A 21879-nucleotide genomic window follows, 5' to 3' on the forward strand; every position below is an offset into this window, starting at 1 on the left:
GGTGCCCCGGCGCCGCGGCGCGCCCATGGCCCGCGAAGAAGGAGAATGCGAGCGGCACTCCCCGCCGGCCGCCGCCACCCCCAGCGCCGCGGGCTCGGCGCCCCCCGGAGCTGCTCGCGTCGCCGCCGCTCCCCAGCTGCGGGCGCCCGGCCGCTGGCTGCGCTAGGACCCACAGCCGCTGGTCGCCGAGGCGTGCTGGGGAGGGAGGAGCGAGAGGGACTGGGAGACTGGCCCCCGACCCGGCGCAGCGCGGCATGTAGCTGTGGGTTCCCGCGCCCGCGTGAGGGTGTCGATCCGGGGCCCCGCCATGGCTGGGAAGGACAGTGGGAACCTGAAGACAGTGAGGCTTTGGCGGGACGCCGCCCTGCGCGCCAGGAAGCTGCGGGGCAACCTGCGCCAGCTCACCCTCAGCGCGGCCGGGGGCTGCCCTGGGGCCGGGGCCGACCAGATCGACGCCCCCGACGCCCCCCAGCTCGTGCTGCCGACTAACATTGGAGACATTGAGGTGCTGAACCTGGGGAACAACGGCCTGGAGGAGGTGCCTGACGGGCTGGGTTCGGCGCTGGGCAGCCTGCGCGTCCTGGTCCTGCGAAGGAACCGCTTTGCCCGGCTGCCCCCGGCGGTGGCCGAGTTGGGCCACCACCTCACCGAGCTGGACTTGAGCCACAACCGGCTGACCTCCCTAGGCGCGGAGGTGGTGAGCAGTTTGCACGAGCTGCGCAAGCTCAACCTCAGCCACAACCAGCTGCCCGCCCTGCCTGACCAACTGGGCGCTCTGGCCCACCTGGAGGAGCTGGATGTCAGCTTTAACCGGCTGGCGCACCTGCCCGACTCCCTCTCCTGCCTCTATCGCCTGCGCACCCTAGACGTGGACCACAACCAGCTCACTGCTTTTCCTTGCCAGCTGCTGCAGTTGGCGGCCCTAGAGGAGCTGGACGTGTCCAGCAACCGGCTGCGGGGCCTGCCTGAGGATATCAGTACCCTGCGTGCCCTTAAGATCCTCTGGCTGAGTGGGGCCGAGCTTGGCACCCTGCCCGACGGCTTCTGTGAGCTGGCCAGCCTGGAGAGCCTCATGCTAGACAACAACGGGCTGCAGGCTCTGCCTGCCCAGTTCAGCCGTCTGCAGCGGCTCAAAATGCTCAACCTCTCCTCGAACCTCTTTGAGGAGTTCCCTGCGGCGCTGTTGCCCCTGGCTGGCCTGGAGGAGCTCTACCTTAGTCGCAACCAGCTCACCTCAGTGCCATCCCTGATCTCAGGCCTGGGCCGGCTCCTCACCCTGTGGCTGGATAATAACCGGATCCGCTACCTGCCGGACTCCATTGTAGAGCTGACGGGCTTGGAGGAGCTAGTGCTGCAGGGGAACCAGATCGCTGTGCTGCCAGACAACTTTGGCCAGCTCTCTCGGGTGGGCCTGTGGAAGATCAAGGACAACCCGCTGATCCAGCCCCCCTACGAGGTCTGTATGAAGGGGATCCCCTATATCGCAGCCTACCAGAAGGAGCTGGCCCATTCCCAGCCCGCGGTGCAGCCCCGCCTCAAGCTGCTCCTGATGGGCCATAAGGCTGCAGGGAAGACCTTGCTCCGACACTGCCTCACTGAGGACCAAGTGGAGGGAAATGAAGGAGGGGACAGGGAGAAAAGCCACCCACCTTCACCTCCTCCCATGAGCAAGGGCATAGAGGTGACCAGCTGGACAGCCGATGCTTCCCGGGGCCTGCGGTTCATTGTGTATGACTTAGCTGGCGATGAAAGTTACGAGGTGATCCAGCCCTTCTTCCTCTCTCCGGGGGCCCTTTATGTTCTGGTGGTGAACTTGGCCACCTACGAGCCACTGCGATTTCCTACCACGGTGGGCTCCTTCTTGCATCGGGTGGGGGCCCGGGTGCCTCATGCGGTGGTGTGCATTGTGGGCACGCACGCAGACCTGTGTGGGGAGCGCGAGCTGGAGGAGAAGTGTCTGGACATTCACCGCCAGATCGCCCTGCAGGAGAAGCATGATGCCGAGGGGCTGAGCCGACTGGCCCAGGTGGTAGACGAGGCGCTGGCCAGAGACTTCGAGCTGCGCTCAGCCAGCCCCCATGCGGCCTACTACGGTGTTTCAGACAAGAACCTTCGGCGGCGCAAAGCCCACTTTCAGTACCTGCTCAACCACCGGCTGCAGATCCTCTCCCCCGTGTTGCCAGTGAGCTGCAGGGACCCTCGCCAATTACAGCGCCTTCGGGATAAGCTGCTGTCAGTAGCTGAGCACCGGGAAATCTTCCCCAACTTACACAGAGTACTGCCTCGGTCCTGGCAGGTGCTGGAGGAGCTGCATTTCCAGCCACCTCAGGCACAGCGGCTTTGGCTAAGCTGGTGGGACTCGGCCCGCCTGGGCCTGCAGGCAGGTCTGACAGAGGACCGGCTGCAGAGTGCCCTGTCCTACCTGCACGAGAGCGGCAAACTGCTCTACTTTGAGGACAGCCCGGCCCTCAAGGAACATGTCTTCCACAACCTCACCCGCCTCATTGACATCCTCAATGTCTTTTTCCAGAGGGATCCTGCCTTGTTGCTGCATAAGCTGCTCCTGGGGACCAACGGAGAGGGGGAGGGGGAAGGGGAGAACTCCCTAGTAATGGCACTGCCCGCGCCCAGCCAGGACCTGCTCCGGGCCACTCAGCTCCATCACTACGTGGAAGGCTTTCTGCTTCATGGGCTCTTGCCGGCCCATGTCATTCGGTTGCTGCTTAAGCCTCATGTCCAGGCCCAGCAGGACTTGCAGCTGTTGCTGGAGCTGCTGGAGAAGATGGGACTCTGCTACTGCCTCAATAAGCCCAAGGGCAAGCCTCTGAATGGGTCCACAGCCTGGTACAAGTTCCCGTGCTATGTGCAGAACGAGGTGCCCCATGCAGAGGCCTGGATTAACGGGACCAACGTGGCTGGGCAGTCTTTTGTGGCTGAGCAGTTGCAGATTGAATATAGTTTTCCCTTTACCTTTCCACCTGGGTTGTTTGCACGCTACAGCGTCCAGATCAACAGCCACGTGGTGCACAGGTCGGACGGGAAGCTTCAGATCTTTGCATATAGAGGGAAAGTTCCAGTGGTGGTGAGTTACAGACCTGCCAAGGGGGTCCTGCAGCCAGACACTCTGTCCATTGCCAGCCACGCATCTTTACCAAATATATGGACGGCATGGCAAGCCATAACCCCCTTGGTGGAGGAACTGAATGTCCTACTTCAGGAATGGCCTGGACTGCACTACACCGTGCACATTCTCTGTTCTAAGTGCCTTAAGAGAGGGTCGCCCAATCCACACGCTTTCCCAGGTAAGTCAAAAGAGGGATGGAACTCTTCTGTGCTGTGATTTAAGATCCATTTTTAAAAGAAGATTTTTGTTTCTCATTTGTAAGCTTATTTGTTTAACCTCACAGGCTTCCCAGGAAAGCTTCTCAAGATAAATACAGGGGGTGTGTGGGGACAAGCAAAAGGCAGTGAGTACATGAGCACAATATGAAATACGGTCTCCAGTCTCATAGTTGCCTGCAAGAAAGACTCAGACTTCCAAAGTGAGTTCTAGTCAAAACATTTGGATCTCCTTTTTCCCCCTCTTCCCAATTTAGCCCACCTTTCGTGGGAGGAAATGTCAGGTGGTTGAACAAAGATGGTGTCTCACATTAGTCTACTGCTGAGCCTGCGCTATAAGGCTTATTAGACAATATCGAAGGGTTTGAGATGCTTCGAGTTTGACACATCTGTTGTCATTTTTTTTGTTGTTGTTTAAATTCAGAGTGTAGCCATAAAGTAAAAATTATTGCTCACTTTTCTTAAGAAATGTCAGAGAAGAATGTTTTGTAATCGGGATTGGACTGGTAAAGACAATGCTAGGGATATTAGTGATGGATGAGTAAAGACAAAACTTTCTGTCTGTAATGGATGACTAAGTCCTGGGATCGCTGTTTCACTCACCACACATGTGGGCATGAATGACAGACAAGAGCTCTGAGGGGACTTTCCTTGGGTATTTCCTGACAATTGTGTGCTTCACAGATGTCTTAAGGTTTGTTTTTCGGTGTCAGAGAATTCCAGGACTAGGTGCCTGGGACTTTCGAGCCTGGTTTTTTATTGGAGTCCTGAGTTTCTGCTGTATGTCCATACCCCACATGGAAAGGCATTCTTTGGAGCAATTCTTTAAACGACTCAGATATTTGTGGAGTTGGCTCAGTTAACAGCATTCCAAGTGTCCTAAGGACAAACCTAATGATAGTATCATTGCCAGCCTCTCCCCTTGTCCCCCCGCCCTGCCCCGGGCACATTGAGAGGTAATGGAATGGAAGACGGGGCACCGCCGCGATCTTTGCTCCCGCCTGAATGCAGCTTGTCATAGTATCGGCAGGGAATCAGACACCGACATTTCCGAGGGTAACATCTTCCCGTTGACCTAGATCTAGGCTGAGTTTAATTCTCCAGCTTGAGAAAAGCCACCATATTCAGTTACCAGTCAACTGAGCCATCTATTCTGTATGATTACCTGGTGTCTTGTCACAGCCTGAGACTTGGTAGACGTTTCAGTTTGTTTTATTTTTGCCATTGTATTTTCTCCACGAAAGCAGATACTTCTTTATTGTGTTACTAAATTGAATCAAGTGGTTGAGAGTTACATATGCACAGAGTAGCTGATTGAAGGAGCTACCCCAAGCCAATTCTTAAGCCAGATGGAACATTAATAAACCTGATGTTATTAACAACAAAGAGAAAAACATAGGTTATTAAACAAGTAAAGATCTGTGCAGAGGAATTCCAAGAACTTTGGAGAGTAAACAATGAGCCTGGATTTTTTTTTTTCCTAACCTTAAGCTGTTTTTTTTTTTTTTTAATAGTCATAAATTCCACAAACAAGTCCATTCTCTTGTTACGGTTTGGCCTATTTGCCTGTCAAAGGAGGCACCTGGTTTGCAGTCCAGGCTCTAAGGAAGAGAAGATTTATTTTCAACATAACAAACAAATAAATGGTTGAAAATGGTAAAATTATCTTATACATTGAATAGGAATAAAGCATCAGGTGTTTTGATGATGTAGACTCTACCTTTCTGTTTTATTTGTGGTCACAGAAACAAGTTATCTTTCTGCTTTGTTTAGGATTTTATTTCTTCTAAAAGTAGCAGAGAGCACAAAAGCTATAGAGAAGGATGATTATAGTACATTCATCACATTGATACAACAAGGGAAAAAACCCTGCATTTTCCTTCTCATTCATATTTTTCAGTGATAGCCATCACTTGCTAGTATTTGCCACATTTCCGAAAGACTTGGGAACAGCTAAAATAATAATAATAATAAAAAGAAGGTGATGTAGGAACAGAACTATAATGTTGGGTCTTCAATTAGATAGGGCATACATTTAAAATATGTTCATCTAGCCCCTAGGTTATTAAAATACAGGGTCTGGCACAAATAACGCCCCCTTTTTTATTACAGAGTCTTTATTACAAAATCATAAGCCTGTCACCCTGTAACATAACAACATCACACTCAAGCACACCATAGGACATTTTAAATGAAATGTTCAAATTAAAGCTATAAATTACTACACCCTTACTATCCTACCAACCACAGTAACAAGCAGGTGTTACTTCTGCCAGATCCTGGATATTTTAAGTTGGCAGAAACCTGTGATAGATTGGTACCTTGTCTTTTTAAGAAGTCATTTTGCTTCTTGGAAACATTGAAACAATTGGTTACTTAGTTTTATATTTGATTAAAGCATCAAGTTCCCCTGTTAACTAACAATTTTGATACAATGTAAAAAACTAGAATCAAAAATTTTTTTCACTTTTGGGACATTGAGGGTAAAAAGCAAATTACTGTCTCCCTTGATTTTGTACAGAAGAAATGTAAAATTGAATTAATATTTTTAAACCTTATTCGATGGAAAGTCTGTGTTGGCCTATCATTGTCAGCAGGACCTTAAGTCTAGCCTGAGCCGCACTCATGGGGTTGGCCTACAGAAGGGTAGTGCTAGAGTTTTCCTTGTTGATTTTGATTCATGAAAGAAATGCCATGTTTTGGAAAATCCTCAGCTGACAGCCACTTGGTTTTAAAAGTTCTTATTTTAAAAAAGATCTAATTACGTTGTCAGATCATCGATTTGCCTCTTTAATACAAATTGGTTGAGTGGCGGGAGATGCTTTTGGAAATTGGAACAAGGCCTGCAAGGAGCCTAAAGGCGCGGTGTGCTTGCCTTGCCCTGCTTTCGGCAGGAACTGACCCCAGCCGGGCGTCCCTCCACCGTTCTTGTTGGGATGTTCTGGAGCAAGCTGCTTCTTGTGTGGTAGTTACTTATGCTTCTGCTCATTTCTGCCAGTTTAGCATCTAAACCAGAAAGGCGGAACACTCCTGAGGCTGGATATATGGATTACTGAGGAAGCTGTGGAGGCTAGGACATAGGCCTGCAGCAAGCTTTTAGTACTTTGCTATTTCATTGAAGCAGTTGCATGAATGCTGTGTGTTTTAAAATTGGGAGAGTGCATCTCAGTGAGTGGAACTTGAGTTCTGTGTAGTTTTTCACTAATTATCCTTATCCTACTCTACAAAGTATGTAATGTTATTTGTTGCGTCTATTGATTTTTTTTAGGGGGGGTAAGCTTGAGGGAGAAAGAGAGAGAAACATCGATGTGAGAGAGAAACACGGATTGGTTGCCTCCCACAGGTGCTTTGACCGGGGATCAAACCTGCAATGCAACCTAAGTATGTATCCTGACCGGGAATCAAACTTGCAAGCTTTTGGTGTATGGGACGATGCCCCAACCAACTGAGCCACCCGGCCAGGGCTATTAAAGATTATTTTTAAGAATAATTGGGAAGCAACCCAAAGCAGTCCGCACAGAATTGGTACATGGTCTGTAGATGGTTTCTTCCATTTGCTAATTAACTCGATACCCTTCCACATTTCCTGTCAAACGCGATTCGCCCGATTCAGTGTCTTCTTGCACACTGTGTACCTCTCTGAGGCACTCAGTGCATTTTGCCCAGTTCTGCTGGTGTTAGTGTCTGACCTGACATGTTTTTGATTAGGTTGTTCACTTGCTTTCTCTGAGCAGGAGACACGCCTGAGGCTTTGTGGTTTCTGTAAGAGTCTCAGACGTTGGCTGAAGGACTGGCCTTTTGTGAGAAATGTCTTTCTCTTTGCTATTCACATATTCGGTGAAATTCTCAGGTGGTGCTGTAGTGATTGTCTAGCTTTGTCCTGTGTGGCAAATCCCTCCTCCCCTTGCCCCGAATGCCTGACTGTCCCCATTGCCACTGTGTTACTGGTCTTTCCCTTGAATAGGCCCTTCATGTTGACCACTGAAGCAAAGCAAAATCCCTGCCTTATTGTAGCTCAATTTTAGAGTTACTGGAATTTGAGCATGACCTAGTTGTTTGGATTGAATTAGTCATTGTCTTTAATTTCACATAAGTTATTAAATATCTTTTTAGTTTAGTTTTATTAATATTGATGCCTCTTGGCTTTTAGTTTTGTGAACAATCTTCTTTGAACTCTCCTGCACTTTGTCTCCTATAAAAATCAAAACTTTAATCACACAGTGGGAGAAAGAAATACCGTGCATGACAAAATTCAAAGCCTAGGGAGGCCTTTGGAGAATAAATTATAAGTAGTAGGTGCCTCTCCTTTAAGCTTCAGAGTAGAATTGCAAGTCCTTCCCTGCGCAAGTAGCTTAGGTTGCCTACAGAAAGTACTTTTTTGTTAACAGAGGTTTTATATCATGCTTTGCCACCTGCTCATCTTACTCCCCAGCAGACCTCACCTCACTCTTTTTAGTTCATACTCATTTACTTCATTTTAACACCTAAAACATTCACAGTGTGTACTTCACAGGGTTGTTTGGGGATTAGGTGAGAGAATGTGTTGAGAAAGGTGGTTATTCCCCATGCATTGTAAGGAAGTACGGGCCTTCTGCTCCATTATATTGGGAGAGTGGGGTGGAGGCTCATATTGGAGTGACCATTTCTGGTTACTGTCTCCATCTGCCCATTAACTTGCTTCTCCCTGTGGGGGCCCGTAAGGTAGGATTAAGGACCTGAGCATTTCTCCATTAGGGTCCTTTATTTTTATTCTTATTTTTATTTTTATTAATACGAGGAGGCAGGTGCCATCCTCATCCCTTGCCCTCTCTTGTCCCTTGCATCCTGGGCCCTCCTGTGCCTGGGGTGGAGGGGAGAGTCGCTTTGTGCTCCCAGGCTCTATAGAAAGCACACTAGGCGGGGTCCGCTTGGGGCAGGCCCAGCCAGGTCTCCATTCTCCTGGGCCAGCTGCTGGGTGGTGGTCGAGTTTGCCTTCCTTTGGGGGCTGCCTTCCGCCACTTCATCTGGGTGGGACGAGGAGGCCCCTTTTGGTTGGAATTCCCCACTCTTGTTTTCACATTAATGAAGCTGACCCTCTGAGCCCCATTTGGCTCCTCGGGTCTGCATAGCCTGTAGAACCCGGAGTTCTCATGTAGAACTCATGTAGAACTCATGAGCATCCCAGGAAGCCACAGATCACACGTGATGACGTGCCTTTGTTGAGCCATGAAGCCCCTCCCCCGTGTGCAGTGTGGCGGCATTACTCTGCAGTTGTGTACATTCTTGCCTGAGACCTGATGCTGTGCGTGATGGTAGGACACGCGCTCCCTGGACAGGGGCTGGTGCAGGGCTGAACAGGTAGGAAGGGGCTCAAAGCAGGTTGGTTATTTTTTTAAAGAACGCAAGAACTTCCAGTGTTTCTTAATTGATTCCTTGGCAAAGTGCCTTTTGGATTGTTTATGATCTTTGTCTGAAAGTGTGTGCTTTAGGGTAAGGGTGTATAATTTTTCCATGTGATTTTTCTGGTACATGTATTCCTGCCCTCTGTATCCAACCTGTAACTCTTCCCAAAATGGGGTGGTGGGCGCATGAGCGGGCAGGGGCGACTCTCAACGTGAATGTAGAGAAATGAGAGGATGTTTTCAAGCATTCAGTGCCCGAAATACAGGGAGCCTTCACACCACGTTCCCCAAAGCTGGCTGTTCTATAGCTCCTTCCTACTCAGCCCACTCCAGCCTTGACCTTGGCCTCTCAAAGTGAGGAACTGTAGGTGGTGAAGAGGGTGAAGGTCAGATGGTCGTGGTGCAGGAAAGGTGTTTTCCGTGGTTTGTACCAGCTGTTTTCCCTTCTTCCGTGTGCCGTTGCTTTCTAGAAACTCCGTACAGAGTGAAGATTGTTGGGTTGACCTCGTGGAAGACCCTGGAAGAGTTGCTGCCTGAACTGAACTAGAGACAGCCCCACGTGTGCTGTGTACTGTGGAGAACAACTCCCAGACACTGTTGACAAGCAGGGCCACTAATTTGTGGAGAAGGCAAAGGGAAAATCTTTAGTTATTTTTTTATTTTTGGCACTGAATGCTTGAAAACATTTTCTCTTTTTCGTCCCTCAACACAACCTCTTAGCTTTGTTTCTTAAAGAGTAAATTAGTAAAAACAAAAACAAAAAAAATCCCCTACAATACCCAAAAACACCATTGCCAATTTTTTAGAAAAGATTTTATTTATTTATTTTTAGAGAGGGGAAGGGAGGGAGAAAAAGAGGGAGAGAAACATCCATGTGTGGTTGCCTCTCACACGCCCTCTGGCCCGCAACCCAGGCACGTGCCCTGACTGGAAATTGAACCAGCGACTCTTTGGTTCGCAGGCCGGCACTCAATCCACTGAGCCACACCAGCCAGGGCACCAATTTTTTTTTTTTTTCTTTAGCTGTAGATTTACAGAAACCAAAGACTAGGAAAGCAGAAAGGAAGTCGGAGGGAGGAATTGGGGTAGGTCAGAGGCCTGTGGTACCGGTGGGAGCCGGTGGTGGGTTCCCAGGGCACCGGGAGCCTGGAGGCTGTCTCACTGGCCTCAGGAAGGAACAGTCAGCCCAGGCACCCAGGCTGTTCCAGCCTCTTCCTTTGCTTTTGCAAATCTGTGCGCAAGAGCACTTGAGAGAAGGGCCAGAAGGAAGGGCAAACTGGAGTTGTGTCAAGGCTGCTCTTTGGCCGGTGTGCGCCTTTCTGCTTCTGGGTGGAGTGGCTTACTGAGTCAAGGCTGCTGCTCCTGCCGCTTCTTCCTCCTTTTATGGAAATTCACAGAACATCGGCTTAACCGTTTTTAAAGGAAACAGTTCCATGGCATTCAGTGCATTCACAGTGTTGTACAACCATACCATTAAGTCAGAGCCTCTTGAGGCTAGGAACAGATGAGACGATGGCTTCCTGCCTGGGGTGAATTGACTGGGAATTCCTCTGCAGAGTTTTTGTAACAATTTTCTAAGTAGGGGTGCCCAGCCTCCAGGCATCTCTGGGCCACACTGGAAGAAGAGGAGTTGTCTTGGGCCACACATTAAATACACAAACACTAATGAAAACTGATGAGCAAAAGGAAGGTTTTAAGTGAATTTACGATTTTGTGTTACGTGGCATTCATAGCCATCCTGGGCCGCATGCAGGCCCGTGGGCCTTGGGTTGGACACCCCTGTTGGGTGTGGCTTAAGGAGAGAAGGGCTTTTCAGGCTGGGCCTTGAGAGGCCACGTCATTAACCACCTTTTTGCCTGGCTGTGAGGGAAATCCCTTTACTAAGTGTTGATGAGCGGGCAGAAGGTAGGGCATAGGCTCCTGTTCTGCGCTGTGGCCTATATGATTTCATACACTGACACCTGAGGAGCACACAGAAGAGAAGCACACGCGGGTACGTGTGTTCACTGTTGTCTGCACAGTGCTCTTCTGCACTTGACTGTTGAGTGCAACTCTCGAAGGATTGGTAAAGCCAAAGGCCGATAAGAGAGTTAAGGGGATTGGAGGTTGCACTGATTCAAAATTAGGTCACTACCAAATTAGACCACAAGCGTCCCATTAATTTATTAGCTGGGTTCTGCCATCCTTCACTGTTGAATACCTGCTTTATACAGAAGTCTGTATGGAGCTAGGAGCTATAGGAGAATAAAATAAAACACACAGCCCTGGCCGTGGGGAGTTGATGAGGGACTTTGGTTGATGTAATTGTGGATTCTTGTGTGTATGAAATCTGACCAGATACAGAGAAATTCATTTGCATATCTGAGGAATTCCTGAAAAAAAAAAATGGCTTCCGAATTTCTGGAAAGAAAATATGACCACCCTGAGGAAAACTGGCCACAGTTTGGATTTGCTTGACTCAGTGAGTAGGTGGAAAGTAATGCCCAGGTCATACATTTCAGTGGATTTTCAGTTTGGACCATTTGTTTGCAAGGAATCTCAAGCAGACCTTAAAAAGGCAGGATGTTGAAATAGGAAAATGCATTGCCTCTCAGGCTTCCTAAAAACTTACAAAACTAATCAGCATTTTGATGGCAAAAAAATGCCTCCTCTTTCAGGAGGCTTTACACTTGTCCAAGTTATTTATGGATTTGCTTTTGTTTCAAGAGGGATTGAAGTCATCAGTGATTTCTGAACCCCAAGGACTATGTGAACGCTGACTCCAAAGACTATATAAATTAAATTGGATACTGTCATCATGAAACTATATGGCTGCTACTTAGAGGTTTCTTTGATGAAGGACGCGTTGTTAAGGTGGTTTCCCCTTCTTAGCATATTAAATGTTGAGAGAATCAAAGAGTTAATTTTCTTAGATCCTCCCCACTGCTAAAACGAAGTGCATAAATTAACACCATATTAGTACATTGTTACAGTGCTAGTGAATTTTGGGGTAGGAGAACAACCTCCCTTCCTTCCTTTCTTTTTTTAAAAAGAGGGAATTCAAAGAGGAAAGGAGAAGGAAGAGATAAAATCAGAAAAATGTTATCCTTCTGAGGTACTGTTGTTTGACTTTGCAACTTTATTATTGTTTCAATAAGATTTTGATTTTTCATGCCGTAAAGGTTATTATTTTATTAATCATCACACCAGTCATTCTAAGAGCTGAGTGGGTTGGGGGAAAATATGGGAATCAAGGACTGCTGAGTTCTCATCATGTGCTAGAGACCATGCTAAGTGCCTCCGTGGGACAGTCTCACCTAATCTCCCCAGTATGCCCAGGAGCTAGGGATTATCATTGTCCTCATTTTCAGGTGGAGACGTTGAGGTTTAGAAAAATTAGTGAATTCCCCAGAATTCGAGCAGCCTGGGACTACAGCCCAGACCCTCTGCTCCTACCCACTGTCCTGCCCTGCCTACTTCTTCCCAATGTACACAGACTCCCCTCCCTCCCCCACCCTTTTTCCTAGATGTGTCCATTCCGTATCACCAAGTGCTGGGCACTGTGGTCCCTGCTGGGCACGTTGGGTCTGATAATGCATAGGAACTGCCCATGCGCAGGTCAGTGGAGGTCATGGTCAGGTGCAGGGCAGAGGAGAGGTCTCAGAGAGGAGTTTCTGAAAGGGTCACCCAGCAGATGAGTGTCAAAGGGTGATTTCTAGTTAACCTCAGAGAGAAGAAAGGAAGAGTATTTCAAATTAGAATAGCATTTAAAAAGGTGAGGAAGCAGGGTTCTAGGTAGTTCAGCATGCTCTGCCTGGGCAGGGGGCATGTGCTCATAAAAGCATTTTAACATTTAGTATTGTAATAAGGAAGAGGCCTCTTTATTTAAGTTACATGTATGCTCTGTAAAAGTTTGCCAGTGAGCAGTGCCGGCTCATACACTAGAGTTTGGGAAGCGTGGTCTGAGCCTGGTTCTTCCCCATCAGGCAGGGCCCCTTTGAGACCATGGAAGAGAATAGCATAAGGGTAGTGTCAGAAGATGCGCTCAGACTCACATTCAAGCTGTTGCTGGGCTGACAGCGCACCTATCCTGTAGGTCCATGTCTAAGTGTGGCCCTGGAAACTTTCTCCACGTCGGAGTCCCAGGAGAAGAGGAGTGTTGGTTATTCTAACAGCCAGGTGGCCAAATGCCTCTAATCCCTGGGAATGTATCCAAGGACATCGATTTTCCTTCCTTTAAACTTTAACCATAACTGATCCAGAGATTAAGGTGAATTTGGCTGTAAGACTATTAGCAGTTTATTGTAGACTAAGTTTCACCATCATTACCCAGTCCTTTTCTTGTGATACCACAGACTGACTAAAATTACTATTTTTTAAAAATTAATTTTGCACTAATGGAACACCATATTTTATGCATTTCATTAGTTTGGACCCTACTTACCACAATATAAGAGTGTTTTCTTCTGTATTTCATCATATCATCATGGGAGTTTGTCATCCTTTGCCTCAAATTTATCAAAATATACTTAATTTCATTGTAATTGAAATCCTAGGAAGTGCAAGATACTTATAAATTTTACTTTGTTTATATTTACTTTATATGTTGACATGAAACATTTGAAATTTTGTGTTGCATTTCAAAATGGAAACATCATCTTATAGTGGTTAGTTGCAAAACCTCTTGAGAGAGACTGCTGGGTTGAAATTCATGTTCTACCTACCGCTTGTTAGCTGTGTGACTTTGGGCATCCTATTAGTGTTTTGCTCATGCGGTGGCCGTGAAGACTGCGTTAATACATGTATAATGCTTAGAACAATGCTTGACATATGGCAAGAGCCCAAGAGATGTTAGCTGCTGCTGTTCCAACAATTATTCCAGAAAGCTCAGGTTTGAACATACATTAAGTGGGACAAAAGTAGGTTTACAGTTGTGAGTATGCGAAACACAGAGTATGTTCTTGTTTTGTTATTTATTGATTATTGTATTATTTTCCAATTGAACAACCATAAACCTACATTTGCCCCACTCTGTATTTGGAAATCAGATAAATTTATGGATAAAACTCTTGTTTTTTTCATAGCAGTATAGTGTGATCCCTGTTGATAAATATCTTTAAAAAATGCCTTTTTTCTTGATCATTAAAACAAGTACAAATTTGGAGGGTAAAGAAAAAGAAGGAAAAGAACACTCCTATCTGGTATATAACATTACACATTTAGCTTTATTTCTTTTCAATTTTTTTACCCTTAAGATTAGGTTTAGTAAAATATGTAATTATAATACTATTGTATAAATAATTTAAATATTGGTTTTTTACACCCACGCTTCCTGAATATGGTTTCACGTTATTAGTATCTACAGAGTAATTAATTATACATGCTTACAAAATAGCACAGTAAGGGATTTTTACCTTTGTTTATTCAACCATTGGACCCTTAGGTTGTTGCAAGTTTTTGTTGTTATGGGTGATTTTGTGATGACTGTATTTCTCTATAAAAGCTTTTTCTTATTTGAGCAATTATCCCCAGAGCGGAGTCATTGAGTCACAGGCAAAGCGTATGTAAAGTCCAGTCCACGTCTACGATGCCTCTCATGACAGGACGCAATTCATCCGCCTACCTGCGGGGCACGCAGGATTGATTTCGCTGTGTTCCTCGGCATTGGGTGTCAGCGTAAAAGATGCACTAACAATGAGTGGAAAACAGTATCTCACTGATGGTTCAAATTTTAATTAGTGAATGGGAATAGTGAATTTCCTCTGTGAATGTTGCCTAATTGTACTGCTTCTTCTGTGAGTTGTATAATGACATCTTTTCATGTGATCATCTTAGTGGTACTTTTTAAATCACAGTGATTTCCTATAATCACAGAGTTCAGTTTATATTAACACTTCATATATTAAAGATGATAACCATTTGTCTATCATATATAGGGTGAGTATTTTCTAGATTATTTGCCTTTCTTGATGTTTATAAAACACGTTTTAAATTTCATTCATTGCAATTTATTGGTAGCTTCCTTTGTGAGTAAATAAAATATTATTATCTTTCTAAATCCAAAGACATAACAAAAGGAATCTCACAGTGTACCATAGTCTCTCTACCCATATAAACTTGACTGGCAATAAAAAAAAAAATACTACCTATGCTTGGGTGGTATGTTCATAAGCAAAAGCCCATCTTTCAGAGTCCTCTCCCCAGGCCTTCCTCTCTGTAGAATGTTTCTTGTGAACATCTTTTAAGGAAAAAAAAAAAAACCATTTGCATATATTTTAAGTTGGAAGAGATTATGCATAGTCATTGTTCTGCACCTTGCTGTTGGTCACTTAAGATATATTTTGAAGACGCTCCATATGAACAATTACAAACCTATATATAATTATATATCTATATATACACACCTATGTATCATAATATTTTACCAATGGATGTACTGCTTAGTTAGTTCTATATTGACAGACCTTTGATTCTTTCCAGACTCTTTTACAGGTATTAAGCTAAGCTCCTCCACCTTGTAGAATTCAGAGAAATACTCAGTCTTATTCCTTCAGGGCTGGCAATCTCTCTTTGTGCTCAGAACACTGATGAGATGCAATTAGAAAAAAGACAAATGTCTGACTCAAAATGGTGGGCTTAAAAGGGGGCTGGGGAATTATAAAGGCTTAACTTTGTGATTTAAAATAAGACTAATCATTTTTAATTGGCTGTTGTGATGCATATTCAATACCACTGTTTTCAGCATAATTATGCATTTCACAGCTTAATTCATCCATTATAATGTGATGTAATGTTTAGACAAAGCAATAATTACAAATCTTACTTGTCTACCAATAAACATACCACTGGTTAAAATAAGACAGCAGATAGAATAATGTTGTGTCGATGTGAGAAATTAATGAAAAATAATTGATAATGAGCTGTTTTTCACTGACTCAAAAACTTGCTTCTGCCTGCCCTACAGCCAGCTTCAGCGTCCCACAGTGCAGTTTGGTGAGTTGAGATCAGAAAACATGCCTTGGATAGATTCTGGTACTAGTAGGGGCTCAAAATTTAAGAGATTATCTGCACCATTTGCTCTTCTTTGAGTGTAATGAGTCAAGAATGGGTCTAATGTGTTCAGCCTTTTACAAAGTAAACAATTAAATCCTGTTAGAGTGGCTTTTGTATGTAAAAGATACTTAATTGCCCATTTTGTTTAAAGTTAACAAATTCACCCAGGAGATTCTTGGAGAAAGATGTTTCACAGGGTTCAGGGAAGCGTTTGGCGGTCAGAAGCTTCCATCTCAGACTACATGTCCAAATCAAGGCAGGCAGTAAGGAGGAAAGAGCAAGCCACATTTCCAAACATGTTATTAGAAGTATGTATTTGCTGGGCTTCTCCTGATGTACCTTGGCCGCACTTCTGGATGGCATAGCTGCGGTGCCTTGGATTCAGCGGGCTTGTTGCTCATGAATTGCATGGGAAAGTACTAGAGAGAAATGTCAGTTTTCCAGGAGAACATTGTGATGCCCGAAGCAGCACACTGGTCTGCTGAGAGCTGGGCCGCTCTGTGCCCAGAGGACACTAACGAAGCATGAGATGCAAAGACACTGTACGATGCATCTGTCCCCTTGTGGACACTGCTCACCCCCAGGTGGCCAGCCCTCTAAATTGGGGCAGGTGTTTCTTTTGAATTTTCTCTTTTATTAACCCTCTGTGATCGTGTATGCCCTCCCCCCGTCCCCCCCCCCCCCCCCAGAAAAACACATGTGCACACCCTCTGGTCACCATAATGTAACTGTGCAGCCTTCCTGGCTGCTGTAGTAGTTCCATCTTCTTGGTGTGGACAAAAGGGCATCTGCTTATTTCTGCGTGGTCATTTCAGGCGTTTGCATTTGAGGCCTTTGGGCCCGGCTCACTGCAGCCCGCCAGAGCTCCCGGGCGCTGTGCTCACCGCCTGGCCACTCCCTGAGAGCTGCTTCTGCCTCCCTCCTACCTTCTCTGTGATGGGGGTGGCAGGAAAAGCTTCCCAAATAGCGGGGATGATTGCATCTGCTTGATTACCAGGGCTGTTCCAATTCTGTCGCTGAGCCAAAAAAGCAGGTACTGCTTCCAGGAAGTGATAGGGCGCCGCGTGGCTGGCCCCAGGTGTTCACCGGAAGGCTGGAATACGCCTGCCGTCCCTTTTTACAGTTCATAAATCTCCTGATTTATTGTGCCATTGGTGACTCAAGGCACGTTAACGCGAACCCGTGGGGAGATTTCCATAAAAGTCAGAGCCCCCTGTAAGACGAGGAAGGAGATTCAGGAAGGAGAACAGCATATGTCGTTCTTTGTTAGAAAAGAATCCTGGATCTTTAGTCGCAGACAAGTATTTGCTTTTGAAGAATCTGGTGGCATGTTGGTGGCTTTGTTCAGGGCCATGCACAGGCACGCACTCTGGCCTTCTAAGGACACAGTGCACGAATTACAGGAACCTCACTGATAAGTTGATTATGCTTGGAATCTGGGTGTGTGTGCAGCTTCCCCTGTGAATAGCTTACCACTTCCTCCTCCTCTAACTGAGCTCATTTCTGTGATGGGACAGATCTCCATCCCAAGGAGTGTACCTTGTTTTCTATGGAGGGGGACAGAGGACAGATGTCCTCTAGACAGCTAGAGATGAATACTACCATGCAGCTTTCTTGCGGGAGGCTTGATGAGCCTCAGAGAAAGAGGCCTTACATCTTTGATCTCTTGAATGCAGCAGAATAGGGAAGTAAAGAAGCTTGGGTCTCAGTTTCTACATCTGTAAGCAAAGAACCCTAAGAGTTCCTGAGCATTTGCTCCTGCTGCCACAGCCTCCTTCGATGCTGTGAGGATTCAGTGAATGAAAGAATGCCGTGTCCAGAGTAGTGTTTAGCATATGCTCAGGACATGGTGGCTCCCAACACCCTTGATCTCCGCTCACAGGCGAGGAACACTGGGGCGCACCGAGGCGCAGGAGAGCTGAGTAGCTTGACCCGGGGCACGCAGCTGGTGGCAGGGCGCAGGTTGTCCTCCCCAGGGCCTACACTCTCTGCCCCCGCCCGTAAGTACTGCCTCAGGAAAATGGTAGCGTGCCACCTGTCAGAAATGGGTGGAACCAGCATAGAGTGTGTGAAAGGCATGAATGTAACTCTGGGTAAACATCCACTGGACATCCGCCATGAGGGGGCACGGAGCAGGCTAGGGAGAGTCTGCAGGGGAGGGGACCGGCCCTGGTCCCAGAGCTGCAGTCCCGGGAGAGAGCCAGCGAGCAGCAACCCTGCAGTTGCAGGGCTGGGTAATAAACGCTGAGATAAAAAGACCTTCAGGGGCCAGGAGGGGCCTGAGGGAGGAGCCTTCTGGAGCCAGGTGGGTGGGGTTGGATGCGTAGGAGCAGGCAGCCTGCACGGCAGAGGGGATGCTACCGGACTGTCTGCCAACCGTCTGCCAACCGCCAGGGCCAGTGCGCTGTGATGGAGTAGGGGTGCGGGGTGGGGGGGTCGGATGAATTACTGGGAATCAGCAATTTTCCTCATAAGTGTACATCCCGTGTAAATATTTTTTAGCCTACCTACCTGGTCAGCTAACAGTTTTTTTCACCACAACAGAACTCTTGGCAGCTCGATATAAACCTAAAATAGTTTTATTTAATTTGACTTTTTTCTCCTCTTGGGTGAGAGGGAACTATTGAAGGATTGAGTGGGGAAAGGTCAAAATTCCATTCCATAGGAACACTCAGGGCGCCGCACGGAACCCGGACCTGAGGGAGGGCGAATGGAGTCGGGGCCCCTCTGAGATCTTGCCCACAGCTCGCGGTGCAGCCCCGGGGCGGGGCCCTGGGAACGAAGGAAGCGCTGCCCACCGCCAGCAGCAGCAGTCCTGGGCCGTCGGTCCGGCTGTGAGGCCTGGGACTTGCCACGGAGCCTCTCTGGGCTGCAGCGTCCTCCTGTCTCTGAGTGCATGGGGCCGCATGAATTTTAACCACAGGGGAAAGAAATCTGGGGCTTTTGTTTTTAAAACAGAAAGCAGAAGTGATTTGAAAAGATTAACTTCAAGAGGGCTGACGTATATTGCCTGCTGACTTAATTGGTTTGTTAGGGTTGCTTAGCCACCCTCCCATAATGGACACCAAATGAATTCTAGCAGATTTATAGTCTCACATTTGTAAGTAATGGCGTTCGCAGAATAATAATGTTCCCCCGTTCTTAAATTTGGAGGGGTCATGTAGAAGAAACAAGAGACTTTATAAATATCTAGTAACCTTTCACCACTTTAAAATATTGAGAGGATAAGCGATGCTGAGGGCGGCTTGCTTTGCCTCCTGAATTATGCATGCGCTGCGCCCTGGAGTTCTTTATGGCCCTGCCTACCGAGTCATCTTTTGTTCTGGCTTATTTTCAGTGGTGGTGCTTGTAAAAGAAGAGGTCAAAGCAAATCCATTAAAGAAATATGTTTGGTGCTGGATGGTTTTTTTTTGTTTGTTTGTTTTTTTGCCATCCTATTCTATTGCTACCCTATTGCTTTGGTTTGCGCTTTGTTTATTCGTTATCAGATTGGTCTGCAGCAGGGCAGGAGGGGGGGGGCAGTGGGAGGAGCCGCCCCCGGGGTGTTAACAGCTGCGGGTTGGGCTGCTGACCGGGCCTGGAGCGGCACACCTCCTCCGGTGCCACCTCTTGCCCCTCCGGCCTCCTCCCTGCACCCAGGAAGATATTTAGGCTAGCTGAGTGGTAACAGCGTAAGCCTTCACTACTTTTTAACCTAATAATGATAAAACAAAATAAACTGGAACAAATTATTAAGAACATGCTCATGATTCTTTGCTCCTGCTAATTTTCTCTGGACTCTGGCTGCAATTAGAGAGGATTTAAAAACATGAAATGCAGCGGAGAATTAGTGTGCCCTTTTTGTCCCCCTTTCCCCTCCCCTGAAGATTCCTGTAGGATCTGAGTATGATATCAAAGGTATTTACATTTCATACATGAAGTCATGATGACTCTCAGTGGAAGCCACTTGTAGCGTTTGTTTTAGTCATTTATGACATTGCTTATTTCTACAGTGAGACCGACTACCTGCTTTGTGAAGGAGGAGTCTCCCAGGCAGGAGTCACGCCTGGCCCCTCTGGATTAATTAGAAAGGGCTTCCCATAGCGTTGCAGGTCGGCGAGCTGTTTCATCTTCCCGAAGTGGGTCATTTATAGGGTGATCAGAGGTCAGGATCCCAGCAGTGGGGATTGAGGGGAATCCAAGGCCTAGGGCCACCTCTCTTTCGAAGTCCAAGGCTACCGAGGACTGCCTCCCATGTCAGCGTTCCAGTTTACAGCCAGCTGAAAAGTGTTGGGGTGTGCTTTCTCAGTGGTTCATATGGTTCTAGCTCATACTGGATGAAAAGAAGGAATCTTTGCAAGAAAACTTGTTTAAAATAGTTCGTCTATATTATTAACTAAAAGACACCACACGGTGCTCATGCAATACAGAGAAATGGGATAACAGAGTTAATGCACAGGAAAGCATTACGGTGTTTATGTGCTGAATCCTGTCTTCGTTCAGCAGGAATTTACTGACGTCTTTCAGCAAGGCACGGGCACCAAGGGAGGGTCAGCAGGAATCTCCCTCCAAGCCTGTCCTCAAGGCCCTTGGCTCAGAAAGCAAGGGGAGACTCGTGGGCAGCTGGAATGCATTGCAAATGAATCTAGACACAGCGCCACGAGAGCTCAGGGGAGAGAGAGACGCCTTCTGACACAGTGGGTCTCGCAGAAACTAGAATTCCACTTATTAGTGGTGAGAAAGGCCTCGTGTGAGTGAACGAAGTTACAAATCATCTTTTTTCTTCTACAGCCAACATCACGTCGCTGGGTTTTAGCCTGTTAACTAAAAAAGTGCAGTAATTAATAATTTTTGAATTATCATTAGCCCATTAGGCACTGTAAGAGATTAACAAGAATAACTAATAATAAAATAGAAGGGTTACAACATATACTGTAATAAAAGTTATGGGAATGTGGCCTCCCTCTCTCTCTCTTAAAATACCTTGTTTTACATGCTGTGCTCACCCTTTCGCTTAGGCAGGGGGGTCTCCAACCTGCGGCCTGTGGGCCGCATGCGGCCCAGGATGGCTATGAATGTGGCCCAACACAAAATTGTAAATTTACTTTAAACATTACTTAGTTTTATTGCTTAGATATGTACATTTTCTATATGAGTGATCACAAACTTGGGACCTGTTTGACAATTTTAAAAGATTATTGAAAGGGCCACTGCATAATTAGGGTTATTATGTGAGGACGTGCTTGCTTATCTGTGGTGGAGGATATCACGAAAATTATGCACAGACCTTTTTTTTCGCTCATCAGTTTTCACTGGTGTCTGTGTTTTTCATGTGTGGCCCGAGACAGCTCTTCTTCTTTCACTGTGGTCCAGAGATGCTAGAAGGTTGGATACCACTGGCTTAAAGGAAGCACTTCACAGCTTCTCTGTGGCACATGGGAATTGCCAGCATCAACTACTGTTGTGCTTTGGGGCCATTATTAAGTAAAATAAGGGTACGTTGAACGCAAGCACTGTGATACCAAGACCACTATGAAGTAAGGAATGGGTGGGGGGCGTGTACAGTGTGGATACTTTGGACAAAGGGGTGATTCATGTCCCACGTGGGCAGAGTGGGGTGCCCTGAGATTTCATCATGCTCCTCAGAACAGCGTGCGATTTAAAGCTTACCAATAGCTTGTTTCTGGAATTTTCCATTTAGTGTTTTCGGACCACAGTTGACTGTGGGTGACGGAAGCTACAGAAAGGAAAACTGCGGGGGAGAGGAGGGTGCGGGGGGGGGGGGGGTTGCTGTACACATATATATGGTTTTATTTTACATTACTTATAGATACCCTTAAATGTGGTTGAGATGACTAGGCCATTTGTGGCTGGATAAAAGAAAGAAAAAAGTACCTAAGCCCAGAAAGTTCACCTATTTATTTCAAGGCAGGAATAGCTGGTGTATTTTGGCTTGGAAGAGCTCCCACCCAGAGACCTCATAGGGATATTGAATTAGAAGCAAACCGGTCCTGTATTGGATTGACCGTTTAATAGTTAAACAGTGGGGCCATATCTGGAGTTTACTTGTTAATGTTTTATGAACTTTCTGTCTAAACCTTTTTTGCCTTGAACGGAAGCAGTGTGTGTGTGTGTGTGTGTGTGTGTG

The 21879-nt window shown here is 46.7% G+C and overlaps 1 protein-coding gene across 1 annotated transcript in view; it reads left to right on the plus strand.

Moving 5' to 3' along the window:
* The first annotated feature begins 306 nt into the window (after positions 1-306).
* The window catches only part of MFHAS1 (multifunctional ROCO family signaling regulator 1), a 65133-nt gene continuing 43560 nt past the window's right edge, over positions 307-21879 (plus strand). The window contains exon 1 of the mRNA XM_054566087.1: positions 307-3302. Coding sequence (XP_054422062.1) covers positions 308-3302 — 2995 coding nt within the window. The 5' untranslated portion in view covers position 307. The remainder of the gene's footprint in view (positions 3303-21879) is intronic.

Source organism: Pteronotus mesoamericanus, unplaced genomic scaffold (assembly GCF_021234165.1).
Source record: "Pteronotus mesoamericanus isolate MK-2021 breed Mesoamerican mustached bat unplaced genomic scaffold, CSHL_Meso_final contig_169, whole genome shotgun sequence".
Classification (NCBI taxonomy): Eukaryota; Metazoa; Chordata; class Mammalia; order Chiroptera; family Mormoopidae; genus Pteronotus; species Pteronotus mesoamericanus.